The 15,449-nt window shown below is 39.6% G+C and overlaps 1 protein-coding gene across 8 annotated transcripts in view; it reads left to right on the top strand.

Moving 5' to 3' along the window:
• ARHGEF10 (Rho guanine nucleotide exchange factor 10) overlaps positions 1–15,449 on the top strand; it is a 91,956-nt gene that overhangs the window by 2,104 nt on the left and 74,403 nt on the right. For all 8 annotated transcript variants that reach the window (XM_088665672.1, XM_088665674.1, XM_088665673.1 and 5 more), the window contains exons 2-3: positions 8,533–8,627; positions 15,198–15,371. In XM_088665672.1, coding sequence (XP_088521798.1) covers positions 8,588–8,627; positions 15,198–15,371 — 214 coding nt within the window. In that variant the 5' untranslated portion in view covers positions 8,533–8,587. The remainder of the gene's footprint in view (positions 1–8,532; positions 8,628–15,197; positions 15,372–15,449) is intronic.

Below are 15,449 nucleotides of genomic sequence, written 5' to 3'. Positions count from 1 at the left end.
ATGCATCCTACAAATGCTATAAAATTAATTTATTTCCACTGGTCACTCACCTGTGTCCAGGACAAACTCCCAAGTCTGCACGAGAAGATCCTCACTTTGATTGCATGGAGAAAATGGGTCACCTCATTCATTCATTCATTCATTCACTGGGCCTGTTTCATTAACTTGCCATGTCTCCCTGAACTGTAAAGTAAAGGTAAAGGGACCCCTGAACGTTACGTCCAGTCGCGGACGACTCTGGAGTTGCAACGTTCATCTCGCTTTACTGGCCGAGGGAGCTGGTGTACAGCTTCCGGGTCATGTGACTAAGCCACTTATGGTGAACCAGAGCAGCGCACGGAAATGCCATTTACCTTCCCACCAGAGCAGTACCTATTTATCTACTTGCACTTTGACGTGCTTTCAAACTGCTAGGTTGGCAGGAGCTGGGACCAAGAAACGGGAGCTCATCCCGTCGCGGGGATTCGAACCGCCAACCTTCTGATCGGCAAGCCCTAGGCTCTGTAGTTTAACCCACAGCGCCACCTGCGCTGTACTAATATGCTAAACCAGGATTACCAGAAGCTTGCTGCTACATTGGTCTTCTCTGTAGGAGTTTGTTATTGAAGTCCTGTGGCAGCAGTTCTAATAATTTTCCTTCGCATTTCAAGATGTTGGTTTGGTAACACAAATTACTAAGTGACTCCCAGATAGGTGTCTTCTGATGTACATGAATCTGAGGGTTCACGATCCTTTTCTTCTGATCTGCAGTGTGGAGTTAATTTTAAAATTGAAGACCGAGACCATGCCATCTTATATATTTTGTTCAATCATCCCTTCAACATACCTTGTTTCTGTTTTGTTATGGATGACACTACAGTCGAAGTAAATATATTCATTAGCCTTGCTGTGTTCCCCCCACTAAGTTTAAGACCCCTTCTAACAGCCACAAGTGACCTGTTCTTTACAGAATTGAGGCTAAGAGCATCAGAACTCTATTTGCCCAGTATACATTCTTCAACCTTTCATGAAGTTAACAGCTTGATCCTAGGTGTGCTTATTCAATTGAGTTTGATATGTTGGCAGCTGGCTTGCACTTAAAATCCTCATGTGGGCAATTTATTCACATGAGCAGTAATGTCAGAGTTGCAGAAGTTGTGATTTTTCCTTTCATGGGAGCAAACAGAGTTATGATACGTAAATCTTGTGACCTTGATGTTGCATTGCTCTCTACTTCTCTTTAGCTGCTGGTATAAGATAAGACCCAACTTGCAGAAGTAATGTCTCTGGTTTTAATGTATTTACTATGAAGTGTGTGCTGTACTGTAGCCATAGCTGATGGGGAGCCAGTTACATCACCTTTGACTGCGATCAGAAAAAAGATGCTTGAAAGGTGTCAAAGTGACAACTGATGAATAATCTGTTCAGTGACATTTTTTCCTAATATTTACCCATCACTTGGCGCACTAAGCAGTAACTGATGACCCTGAGACATAAAGATTTATGTGGGGGTGGGGGAGTCTGCTAGCTTTAACTATAGAGAAGTGTGTTTTGATTACTTAGCCATTCCATTTGAAATCTTGGTGGAAATGAATGCCTGCAAGGTCAATTTGAGAAGAATTACAAATAGCTACTTAAGCTTTCCCCCAGAATATAGCTGATCTAGTTGTTTCTTTCAAACTAATATGACCTACATTGCCTTAAAAAAGAAAGGGTGCTGTACCGTCCACAGATACTATTAATAGGTATCTTGTCAAATATTGTAATAATAATGCAATTGTAAAACATTGCTACAAATACATTGGCCGCATTAAGACTTCATGCTGAACCATAATTAAGCATTATGTGAATGAGTCTTTGGCATCCAAGCTAAACACACACACCTGTGCTATGTTACAAGTGCAAGGAAGAGATCAGGAGCTTCTGCTTCCATTTTCAGTTTATTGTGATTTGTTATGTGTAAATGTGAACAGGCTGTAGTTAATCTTACCTGTGGTTTAGGGATAGCCACCTCCACAACCTGGTGTCTTCCAGATCTTTCGGACAACAACTCCAGTCATCCCTAACCATTTTTTTGTGCTGACTGAGACGGATGATAAAATATTTCAGGAAGTCCCAATATGCTAATTCCATTTGCTTCCATATTTCCTTTGGGGAACGGGACGTACCCGTCAGCATCCGTAATCTTTACTACATAATTACCTGTTATAATTTAGGAAAATCAGCCTTTTGTTTTGAGATAAAACATGTTATCTCAATGAAATCCAAGGTTTGTAATACAAGCTGAGCTGAGTTAAAATGATGTGTTCAGTATTCCCCCTGTTAGCAGCAGAGAGACCCTTCCATCTGGGTCATCTGTCCCTCTGTTTAACTGCTTGGCTGCATAGACTGCCACTGGGGTATGTTGTGGGTAAAGTGCAGAGACTTGATTTTATATATATATATATATATATATATATATATATATATATATATATGGAGGCTAAACTTACCCGGATGGAGTAAATTAGTTGGGTACCATCCAACATGTTTGCTCAGTGTGATTTAGTAGCAGCCTCTAGACCTAGTGGTTTTGGAAAGGCAGCCAAGGCTGTTTAGAGGGCCATGAGGAGTTTGATCAAAGTCCCCTGGGCTCTTTGGGAAGCTACAGAAAGGCGTATTCTGGTGTTTAGAAGGAAGGTACAGAGTCTGAGGCAGCTGTAGGACAGAACCTGGGTCCGAGAACTTCCATGGCTCTCAAGAACCGTGGAAAGGGTTGCAGCTCAACAAGTGGCAATTTGTAAGTGGGTGGTGGGCGTTTTCAGACATGGGGAGGTTTGGGTGGGGAGTCATGAAAGATACCAGATGACTTGCATGCTGAGATCTTTCGAGAGGCATTGCTAGAGTTACAGGGATGTTTGTGGCTAAGCCTTAGAGATGGCAACCATGAATGGTGATACCTACAGTATGGCTCTTGTGCCATAGAATATGTGAGGAGCTGAATTATATGGGCCTGAAGTCTGAGTTTGTGGGTTTGGGATATGTGCTAGATCTATGGGACTACGTGAATCTTTAGATGTATGTTTGGGGTGGGGTGGGGCAAAGCAGGTGGAAGGAACTTCTTTGTGCTGTAATATATATTTTTTAAAACAATTTTTATTGTACTCGACTCACTGAAGTCCCTTTGTTGGGGCTTACAGTTTCCCTTATAACACACACACTCTCCTGAATATTTTCACATAAGGGTCCCTTATAGTGCGCTATCTCCCGCCTGAATAGTTCTACAATTTAAACAAAAGGCATATTGATTTTGAAAGGGAGTAGTCATGTTACCAGAAAATGCTTTGCAAGGTTGGGCTGGAATAGTTGGGAATAAATGTCACAGCATACAGTTTCTGTATAAAGACAAAGGGGTGATAACCATAGAAGCCAATGATTTTACTATCTTGCAAAGTTAAAAAAGAAATGGAGGTGGGAGATGAAGGCCATATTATCCACTGATAGTAGAAATACTGAGGTTCAAAGTACTTCGTGTAGTACTCTGCAGTACCACCCACCCACAGTGAGAAGAATAGAAATTTTCAAATAAATAAACAGTAATAATGTGTTTATGTGGTGGGGATGTTGTGATTGAACTGGGGATTGATTTCACAGTCTACACTGTGAACATTAACAAGGATGCTTGATCAGTTTGAAGCATGGGGTTGGATTTTGTTAAACTGCTTTGCTAGCAGCAGCTAACAAAATAACTCATGCTAGTGCAATGAGATATTCCCCTCTCTTCTCCTCCCCATGCACCGCCACACTTCACCTAAATCTGCTCTAAGAGGTTGGGAGAACCCCTAGAATAACACATGGGGGGTTGCTAATTTGACCGTTCCATCATCCTGTCTGGCAAGCAGAAATGTTTGCACTGATGGAATGGTAAATCAGCAGAACAAAATAATACTGGAGAGTATTAAATTGAATGTCTATGTCAACCACTGTAGGTTTCCCCATTTTGAGGAAATTTAAAGCTTATTTATGAGCTTATTTAAAGCAAAGATGACTTAACCCATGTGGGGGCTTGCAGCATGCCTTCCAGTGCATGTCATCTTATTGACTTCAGTGGGATATATTCCTGTTGACTTCAGTGGGATTTATTCTCATGTTGGTCGGCATGCCTTATTCAACGTATTCTTAAGGATTTGTAAGAAATACTTGCCTTTATAGAAAGAGCAAATGTGAATAATGCAAAGTTGAACTGCATGTCTGCATATTAGCATAATGCTTTATCCTTCGTAGCATCGATAGAAAGGCTTTGGGAAGCAGTGAGTAGTTTTGACACAGTGATTCGAACCTAGATATTAGCTACTGTGATGCACAACTAAAGCTAAATGTTGGTGACTGCACAAGCAACACTGTTCTCCATAGAACAGAGGTTCTATGTTCGGAGGAAAATGTTGCAGTTATTTGGTGTATTGTGCAAAGCGTTTGCTTCTTGAGGCAAACATCTGGATATTATGGTAACGTTCAAGGCTATGTTCTGCTTTCTGTTTCTTAGTTATGGTAGGAAAAAAGAGCCTTTGAACTATTTTCTAGAGGTGATGAAAGATTTTTCATGAACAATTTGTAATAAATAGAAAAACCTTAGCAGAGATATAGCAATGTCCATTATAATCGGCACACGCTGAAATTCAGGTGGTAACAGATCACTTATTCCAAAGTACAGTATAAGACTAAACTCTAATGTAGTATGAACTGTGAAATGGCCGAGTTCATATAATGTACTTGCCATATTATGGATGGGATATTTATGAAGGAACTCCTTCAATTGCTAGTGGATGTGAAGTGTCCAGATCCATCTGAAGCAGTCATGCAATTTGTGTAAAACAGATATATAGTCACAGGTTTGTCTTAAATTGTACTAAAGGTAAAGGTAAAGGGACCCCTGACCATTAGGTCCAGTCGTGTCCGACTCTGGGGTTGCGCGCTCATCTCGCTTTACTGGGCGAGGGAGCCGGCGTACAGCTTCCAGGTCATGTGGCCAGCATGACAAAGCCACTTCTGGCGAACGAGAGCAGCACACGGAAACACCGTTTACCTTCCCGCCGGAGCAGTACCTATTTATCTACTTGCACTTTGATGTGCTTTCGAACTGCTAGGTTGGCAGGAGCTGGGACCGAGCAACGGGAGCTCACCCCGCCACAGGGATTCGAACCGCCGACCTTCTGATCAGCAAGCCCTAGGCTCAGTGGTTTAACCACAGCGCCACCTGGGTCCCTATACTAAATTGTACTAGACATTGTATAATCATTAAAATGCAGCAGTTATGTTTCCAGCATGTAACTACAGTATTGAAATAATTGTGCTGCCATCTTTATTTGAACAGCATGGTGCTTTTCCATGGTAAACCATGCTCAAAACAGTCCACAACATCAAAAAAAAAAGTTTATGTAAGTTCGTAACAGAATTTAAATAGATCAATAGGGTAATGCAAGCATCTCATGTTAATCACTTTATAATAAAATTGAACAGCCCACTGATAATTCATTACATGATCTAACAATAAAAATGCAAGAACGTAATCAAAACAACAGCAAAAAGTTATGGATCTTCAAAACTAGAGATTGACATTAGCAGCAACCCCTAAACAATACCGTGTTTCTCCGAAAATAAGCCACACCCAGAAAATAAGCCACACCCCAAAAATAAGCTATAGTGATAGGCAGTTTAAGCTTGTAGGTTAAACTGTACCATACTTAAATAAAAAAAAAATAGGACATCCCCTGAAAATAAGTCACCGTGGTTTTTTTTGAGGAAAAATAAATATAAGACGGTATCTTATTTTTGGAGAAACACGGTACCCCATCCTGTTGGCCTATAGGTACATTAAAGTGCAGAAGCAGCCTCTGTAAAATAGGGTAAAGAGATGGAACGGAAGAAATTTGAAGCAATTGAAAATGGTGCATGTGCTGCACCATAGGACTTTGACGGCTGGAAAGCTGTGACTGGTAGGATAAAAAGATGCCGCAGAAATTTCAACTTGCAAAGCACACAGCGGAAAGCAAGGAGGAAAAAGGATGTGTGGAGTTTTATATAGATTTTTTAATTACCAGTAAGTCATTATTTTTTAAAATGCTTAAATGAATAAATATTATTAAACCCTTAATGCATCTCCTTGTATGCTAAGTGGAACTTATTCCCAGGTAAGTATGTACAGGGGTGCCTCTGGTTACAAACTTAATTTGTTCTGGAGGTCTGTTCTTAAGCCGAAACCATTCTTATCCTGAGGTGTGCTTTCGCTAATGGCACCTCCAGCACATGACTTCTGCTCACATCCTGGGACAAAGTTCGCAACCAGGAGAAATTACTTCCGGGTTAGTGGAGCTCGTTACCCGAAGTGTGCATAACCAGCATTAATAAAGGATCATGGCATGATATGTGGGAAAGATTGGGGGGTGGGGGAAGACCCAATGAATTCCCACAGTAGCAGCAAGCAAGATAGACGGAATGTAGACAAGCAAGTGACCGAGATTTGAGGATTAGCAAGTGGAATAGAATCTGAAGAATTTAACATCATGATCTTAAGCATATTTACAGTGCTATACAGGTAAGCGGGGCTTTGTCCCCAGTAAATACGTTTCCTACAGAGTAGCATTCGCTATTCCTGATTTTGTTGCATCTGTAGGATGCTTGTAATGTGTATTGCCGGCGAAGTATCAAACCACACGAGCCACTGTGCTGTTTTATGTCAAGGAAACTGGCGACTGAGCACTTTTCTCTCAAGATTTGTGAGAGGGTTGCAAAAGTGAGTGCAGTTGGATGGAACTCATTGTCTGCCTTTGCAGAGAGGCATCTGAACACCCTTGCAATATGGAACAAGTGGTTCTTTATTTTCAATGTATTCAACTTTGGAGATATTTAATAAAAAAAACCTCCACTGTGAGCTTCAGCTGTGCATATCCTATTAGAAAGAAATAATAGTCAAAAGGAAGACATTTAATATGAGTCATCTGTGGTTGCTCATTAGATCTTAATAATAACCATAATAATAATCATAATAATTTTATTATTTATACCCAGAGTTTCCCCAACCACTCTGGGTGGCTTACAGCATATCTAAAACTATAATAAGAACATCAAGCATTAAAAAATTCCTGATACAGGGCTGCCTTCAGATGTCTTCTAAAGACACCAGCACTTCAGCAAAGTTGCATTGTTGCATAAGAATTATGTACACATAATATTTCTCTCCTCAAGATGGTCACTGCTGAGTAGGGAAATCTGTGTACACATAGGCCTGGTTTTCATGTAGCATTAAATCATGGTTTAAATAAACCCTTAGTTAATAATAAATCATGATTTAGTGTTGCATGTAAACCTAGGCCAGTCACTTAACCATGGTTTATTAACTATGGTTTTAGCAAAAATAAGCCATGGTTTGTTGTTGGCTTACTTGCCTTAACTATGGTTTAACATTGCCTGTGTTAATGAGCAAAGATCACACACATGAATCTGAAATGCCATCTGTACATGTAAGCAGGAAGCTGTAGGAAGCCATTATGGCTTTCTGATGTGAACATAAATACACCAAAACAGACTTCACTGTGCATACTTTTTCCTACATGAAAATAGTATGTGAAGTGGCCTATTTTAATGTGACATCATGTTGTATGACTTACTTTGAAAGGGAGGTTCTTTTTTTCTTACGTACTATTCACATATGTGATTCTTAGCACACACAGTCAGAAAGAGCTTTTTTTGGCAAAGCAATGAAAGAAGCATTGACACTACACTGAAGGGTTCTTGTATGCTCTGGTCTTCTCCCTACAAGGAACTTGGAGAGAAATAATTGAAGACTTGCCCAGTCGTCTTGCTTATAATTGTAAACAGTCTGGTAGCAAGCTGCACCATTCAAAGGATTTTACTACTAAAAGAACATGCAAATACAGGGCAAGCGAACTGTAGACTTATGGTGGACGTGTGGTACTTGCGAGTCTCCTCTTTTTTAGAGAGAGAGAAAGAGGTGCATTTGCTAAAATGTGCAGATCACATTCTCTTAATTGCACAGAAGCCCTAGCCCAGGCATCCCCAAACTGCGGCCCTCCAGATGTTATGGCCTACAACTCCCATAATCCCTAGCTAAGAGGACCAGTGGTCAGGGATGATGGGAATTGTAGACCAAAACATCTGGAGGGCTGAAGTTTGGGGATGCCTGCCCTAGCCATTCTCTGCACATGTAGGCTTAAGGGGAGGGTTCTGTGGGGTTGCCAACGAGCTGAGGTGGAGCTGTCCAATGGTGTAGTGCACCACCATGCTGCATTTGTGCAGAGGCCTCTAGCAAATGGCATCATTCAGTAACATCTATGCCAGTGTAAACAGCTGGAGGTCTCCCAGCAACTGCAGCCAAATTGCACCTGCACTATGAAACTCTTCCTGTCGGGAGTATTGAGGCAGGAGAGCTGGAATCCCTCGCTCAACTTCAGCCGCTTAGAGTACGGATCTTTGTGCTAGCTGGATGGTTGCATCTAACAAACAGGAAATTTCAATAAATAATGTTAATACATGTTTGTTTCAAATGTTTTACTGCAGGATCATTGATTGTGTGTTTTCAGAAGAAACCACAATATAGAGAGTACCCAAAAGCATGGACACAGAAGGATTCCCCCCACCGCCACCACCTGAAGGTAAAAAGAAAGAGAGAAAATCACAATGTTTGCATTGTATTTTAAAAGCCATCTGCTTGTCCCAATTGCATACCTGCCTGTTCTTTTCACATTTTGACCTGTATTAACTTTCTGCTGCACAATCCCCTCAATGAATGCATAGGCGTAAGGGCCCACTTATACAGCATGTGTTTTGAATATGATGAGATTCCACAAAGTGACTTCTTTCACTGACTCCAGCCTTTATCTTTGTAGCACTGCTTCTAATGGTTTCCCCATTTGTTATGAATTATGCTGTGATTGGAATTCAGTTCCTGTTTTGGAACGTAACAGGGGATTGGGTGTGTGTGTGTGCGCGCGCTAAATGCCGAAAGGTTACGTTATATGAATGTGCCGTTTTGTGATGACAAGAACGCAGCAAACCTCTTTTCTAAAATGGAGTTGATATTATCAGTCACACCCGCTCATACTGATTACTTAAGGTATTGCAGTTCAAACATATGCACTGAGAGGGAACCAGAGGAAGGAATACATGTGTGCTAGATGCAGAATTAGGTGAAACATTTTTTTAAATTAAAAAACCCCCATTTATCAGAATATTTGTAAACAGTCAACTCATTAAAAAATATTGAGGTGGTGCATAATTATCGCAAAACTATAACACTGTATTAATTGAATGTTTCATTCTTGTTTCATTCCAATCCATTGTCTTGAAGTCGCTAGCCACTTCAAGGGCTTAGAAATGAAGCACACTAGATTTTTTTTTAAAACCCCAATTACCTCCCTCCCAGAATAATTGTGAAGATATGCACCTCCTTGACTTCCTTGGAGAGAAGCAGGAATCGAGATGCAATAAAATTCTGAGACGCCTAGCTTCTAGTTTCCTAAGTGAAAGAAACAGGCTCTGACTTTCTTGTTTGTGCAAAGTGTCATCAAAACACGAGTGCTCAGAAGCAAGAAGACAAAGGGCACGATTGAAAAGAAACAATGTTATGTGCACCAAGCAGAACCATATGTGCAAGCCAGAGAACAGTTTCCACGGCCATACTGATAAGTCACTGCTATTCCCCCCTCCTCCTCCTCTTTTTTTACAAAGCAGCTTTGATTCTTTAGTGATAGCAACTGTTGCTACTGCAATATCGAACAAAGGTACAGCTGCAGTCATAGTTCTTTAAAGTATAATGCATAGCGCTGCGCCGGATAGTTTTAGTGCAAACAGCACAGGAAACCTGAAAAGTTTCATTGACATTTTTAAAAAAGGGGTGGTATTGGGTTGGAGAGATGGAGGGAGAGATGTTTTGTATAAATGTGTTAGTTACGGTTTAATTAAACATAATTTTAAGAAAGATACACAAAGATCTTTTTAATGTTTCTTTTTCCACAGCACATTAATATACAGTGTATCTGTAGAATGTGCATTGTTCTTATTGTAATGTATGGTCTGTTTTTATGTTCTGCCTTGGCTCTTAATTTTTGTAAGTTGCTTAAACTTTTGGCTTTTGGATTAAGTGATTAACAAGTGAAATAAAAAATAAATTATTATTATTATTATTATTATTATTATAATCTGTATATCAGAAGGTGACTGTACTTGCAAATTTTCATTTGTGTCATCTAGGAGCAGAGGCTTGCGTGACTAGGTTTGTTTTGAAAATTGTAAGAATATTGCCTAAACTGAGCAGACACAGTAAAAGGAGTTGTCTGTGCTGCATTTGTTTTGTGAGAAATGCCTGTTTGAGCATACAGACAGGATGGTTACAAAGGATGGTAAAAATGGAGCCAAGGTTTGAGATGAATGAGAACAGCATCTGAATTGTAATTATCAATAGTCTCTTGTTTGGGAAGCTGTTAATAGCTTGTTTGGTGTCTGAAATAGAGTGATGCCTTTCAGAAGAGAAAGTGAGACAGATCCTGTGGCTTTCCTTTTAGAAAAGCAACAACCAGGAAAAATAAATCTGTTGAAAGTAAATAATCAATACTTTTTAAAAATTAGTCCTTTACAGAGAAGGAGAATGGAAAACTTACATTTTTTTCTTCGTAGGTAATTGTATTGCAACTTGTTCATAAAACTGCATGTCTCCAAACTGCACATTACATTAAATGCCTGTTCACATTTGTGTTTGAGCGTGCACATTTTAAAAAGTCTGCCTTGTGGTTTTGGATGGAAGGGAATTTTGATCCCTACTCTGTGTCATAAGTCTGACAAAAGTTTCTTCACTAGAATCTATTTGCCCTTAAAACAAGGACAAGGTTTGTACTAGAACTAGACCTTAACATCTTCTCCAGGTTATTTCTACAATCTGGATGTAATCCATTCATAACAATATTGACTCGTGTTATTCCCCTTTTATCAGGCAGCCGTGATTGTAAAAGATAACAAGCTACTGACAAGTGACACCTTCACGCTTAACCACATTGGGAAGGAAACCAAAGAAAACATAAGCATGGCCCAGACAGAGAAAAAGACAGAGAAAATGGATAAAAACAGGCAGGGCAGTGAATATTGTTTGGATTAAGCATGAAACACTGCCCAAACATGCGCCCAAAGGAGGTCACTTCATTGCTGCTAATGCAGTGGTTTGACCTCACCCCCAGAGGTGCACTCCATTGTCTTTTGGAACAGACAGATGCCAACAATAGCAGGCGTGAAGGATGTAAATTGGCCTGGTAAAATTAAGGATAGATTTCGCATAAAGTTACACTGCTCCAAAAGTTCTCATTGAGTTGGCAAAAAAATTGCAGTTGCTATTTTTGCTTGGTAAAAGCTGCTTTGGTGCAACAAAGCTTCATCTTTGTAAATGAGGCCACACACAAAATTAAGCATGAACAATAAATGTGATAATGGGGGAAAGACAACAATGAGATTTCTGTAGAGTTCGTTTCTGTGGCTGCACTGCTTTCATGCTCTGAGGCCTGTTCTGCTGCTTGACTGTCTTTCTGAATGTAATGCTTCTGAGAAATCCTTATAAAGGATTTAGTCCAAAGTATTGCAGAGCCAAGGGGATGTGTTCAGCAAGAGAAAGAGTGAGCGACTTTCCTTCTGTGCAACAGAGCACTTCACTCTTGCTGCCTTCTTAATGCTTCAGTTTCTCCTCTGCTGCATGACAATGTGGCCCAGAGAAGGAGAATAGCTGAAGACAACTGTTATGCCAACACTTTCTCCAGTGGTCTGAATGACTTCAGAAAGGGGCTTGGTATTATTCTCTCTATTCTGGAAGAAGAGCTGGCATCAAAGGTCTGCATAGTGGGCATTTGCTGTAGGGAAATGGTGAAGAGCAGTGGCGGTGATGATTTTAATAGTGAGAAGGTGGACTCATAGGGGGAGGGGGCCCCTTGCCCACTGGCCCTTGAAAACAAGGAACCAGTACCAAAAGACATACCTTGTTACTGCATTACTCAATTGTGCCTGCATTCAGAAATTTGAGCCAACGGTATAATGGGCAGGGCCTTCAACAATTGCTGAAGATTTTTGAATCAGCTTGCATGTTGATACATGAATAGATGGGTAAACCTCCCACAGAAAAGCTGTCAAAGAGTTGCATGAGCTTTGAAGTCCCCAGGATTAGACTTTTGCAGGCTTGTTCCTTGAGATAATGGAGCAGGTTTTTGTCTCTGCTGGGATACGATTGGACCTTAAGTTGAATTAAGATAGCTGATGGAACCTTTCAAAACTGCACTGATTTTCTTTCTTTCTTAGAATTCCCAAGCAGCGCCGGGTGTGAGGCTGTCAGTGTAAGGTATTTTGGGAAGAGTGAGCAAAGATAACGTATCTTGTGCCAGCAGTAGAGAATTTCTATATTTGCTTGAGAGCTTGTAACACTTTTCCTTGATGCTGGTTTGCTCAGCTCTGTTGCAGCATATGAGCATTCCTGTCAACAGCAACTTTTGCTTTTGAGCTTCTGCGGTTGTCACCTCAACCCCTTAGGATGTGAATGATAGGATATTTAGCTTTGTGTTCAGAGGCAAGTGAATGAATGAGCGTTTAAAGAGCGCACACGAAAACTTAGCCATTTAACATGTTGCACCAGCTAGATAATGAAAAAGATTGACCTTCCTTTCTTACAGTGCATTAGAGGTGTCAATAACAGGCATGCTGAGTCAACTTGGTTCAGGAAACAGAATATATAGCAAGAAAGCTTATTGCTTTGACGGTCTGAACAGTTGAGTAGTGTGGATTTTTGTAGAGGAATTTTTCAGAGCGTGCCCAAGCTAGTAGAGTGTCTGAGAAAATCTTACATAATAATTAGATTTTCTAAGATTTATGTGGGTTTCCCTTGACCTCTTCTTACCTTCAAGTTAAATAATCTTGTTTCTAAATATATGCCCGGTTTCCTCCACTTCCCAAAGGAAAATATTTACATGGAAGTTTTTGAAGGAAAGTAGTGACTTCTGAAGGGATGAAAATATATATTTTTTGTCAAGGTTCAGGAGAAGAGAGAGCTGAAAGGATTGCTTTTGAAAAACTTAAGAAACACTTTGAAACACTTAAGACAAAGTTAGCATTGATGAATCGCAGAACCCAGAGCTTTGATAGCATGCTTATCTTTTGTTGTTCTTCTCATAGCAGCCCTATGAGATGTGTATTTGTGTGAAACTTAGTAGCAGAGCTACCACCACTCCCAGCTGAGATGTTAAAAAAATATTTGTTTAGTTCGCATGCATGATCAAATACAATGGTTCCCAAGCTTCCCCCACCATGGACCACTTGAAATATTCAAAATGTATAAAACAAAATCCAAAATGTGTTGGAGGTGTCATCAACTCCAAAGCCCTAAATGGCCTTGGTCCAGTATACCTGAAGGAGCGTCTCCACCTCCATCATTCTGCCCGGACACTGAGGTCCAGCACCGAGGGCCTTCTGGCGGTTCCCTCGTTGCGAGAAGCCAAGTTGCAGGGAACTAGGCAGAGGGCCTTCTCGGTGGTGGCGCCTGCCCTGTGGAACGCCCTCCCAACAGATGTCAAAAAGGAAAACAACTACCAGACTTTTAGAAGACATCTGAAGGCTTTTAATGTTTAATAGATTATTGTGTCTTATTTTTCTGTTGGAAGCCGCCCAGAGTGGCTGGGGAAACCCAGCCAGATGGGCGGGGTATAAATAATAAATTATTATTATTATTATTATCAAGCAGAGGGAACGCTGCTACACATGTGGTGGACCTGTAATAAAATTAAGAGCTCCTGGGATATGGTATATAAAGAGCTGCAGAAAATATTTAAACAGACCTTTATAAAAAACAAACAAACAGAAGCTTTTCTGCTGGGCATATTAGACTCTGACATTGCAAGTGAAAATAAGAGAATATTTCTGTATGCGACATCGGCAGTGAGAATCTTAATTGCAAAAGATAGGAAAAAAGAGATAGTACCAACAAAAAAAAGAGTGGCAAGATAAATTATTTGATTACCTTGAATTGGCCAAAATGCTGGATACAATTAGGGGACAATCTAAACAAAAATTCCAAAAAGAATGGGGAAAATATAGAGATTATCTAAAAAAGCAGTGTCCTAAAATTAGTACCTAGACTTGCTTTGAGTAATTTTTGCAAAACAAAAAATGGTGTAAAAGTATAAAATGTGGAGAAAAGTAGGGAAAAGGAAATGAGCAAGAAACAGTTTACCAAATATGAAATTAGACTCGCTTTGAGAACGAAGGAAGTCAATTAGAAAAGAATAAGAATTGAAATATGGATATACATTTATTATTTGTTTTGTATCTGTATTTTTTTTAAAGTCTTTTCTTTGCGTGTGTTTGTGTTGTAATAATAAGCTAATAAAAAGCATATTAAAAAAGAAAGAAAGCATTGTAATGCATTGTGTTAGGTGCTAGATTTTTTGCTAGATTTTTTGTTGCCTCTTCTGTTTCTTGTATTGCATTACAATTAGATTTAAATTTTAATATAATAAAATGCAATATAAGAAATAAAAGGAGCAATAAAATACAATTAAAGGTCCATATGAATATTTAATACTGGCATGCTGCAGACCATTTGAGTGAAGCTCATGGAGGGTAGTTTGGAAACCCCGATGTAAAACCTTGACATTGTGTCTCATTCATTTGGTCTGTTAAAAACAACAACACAAAACTAGGGTGATAATTCAAGTATTATTCAGAGTAGACCCACTTCTCATTGACCTCACTAACATGACTATGTTAATTCATTTCAGTGGGTCTACTCGGGGGAAAAACGTAGATGAATACCACACTAATGATAATATCTATATAAGATCATATTCAAAAGCTTTGCTAAAATACTGTTAAAATTGTATAGTCATAACCATTGTCAAAAAGTGAAATTGATCTTTATCACGATAGTGGCATTGGATATTTTCCTTCTTTGGGCATTATGGCAATTAAAACATCTCTGTACACTTCCTGTAATTTATTTCCAGACAATGTTTCACTGTTAGCTAGAAGTTCAGCAATTATTTATAGAAGGATGAAGTCATCTCATCCCTGCCCCAGAGTTGTATGTATTGTCTTTTAATAATTATTTGTCCAATATTTCTTGTATTGACTCTGCAACTAAAGCTGCCTAGTCTACCTAAGTTAGCGGTGGTCATTGTTTTGTTTAAAAAGTCTGTTTTTTTTAGTTTTAGAAAATGAACTAACAACTGGCACTGCTGATGATGAAGAGGAGGAAGAAGGAGAACAGTTTGACTTTGATAGCGGAGATGAAATTCCAGAAGCCGACAGGCAAACTGCTTTGCCATCGAATTTAGAGTCTAGGAAGAATAACGCAGAACAGGAAGAAGTGAATTCTACAGGTACGTGTGACCATGCCTAATAAAGCTATGAGAGCATTGCTGATACTTCATTTATTTACTTAGTGCATGTGAGATCCC

This window comes from Zootoca vivipara, chromosome 3, assembly GCF_965207765.1.
Source record: "Zootoca vivipara chromosome 3, rZooViv2.hap1.1, whole genome shotgun sequence".
NCBI lineage: Eukaryota > Metazoa > Chordata > Lepidosauria > Squamata > Lacertidae > Zootoca > Zootoca vivipara.
This window is presented reverse-complemented; position numbering and strand designations above follow the sequence as displayed.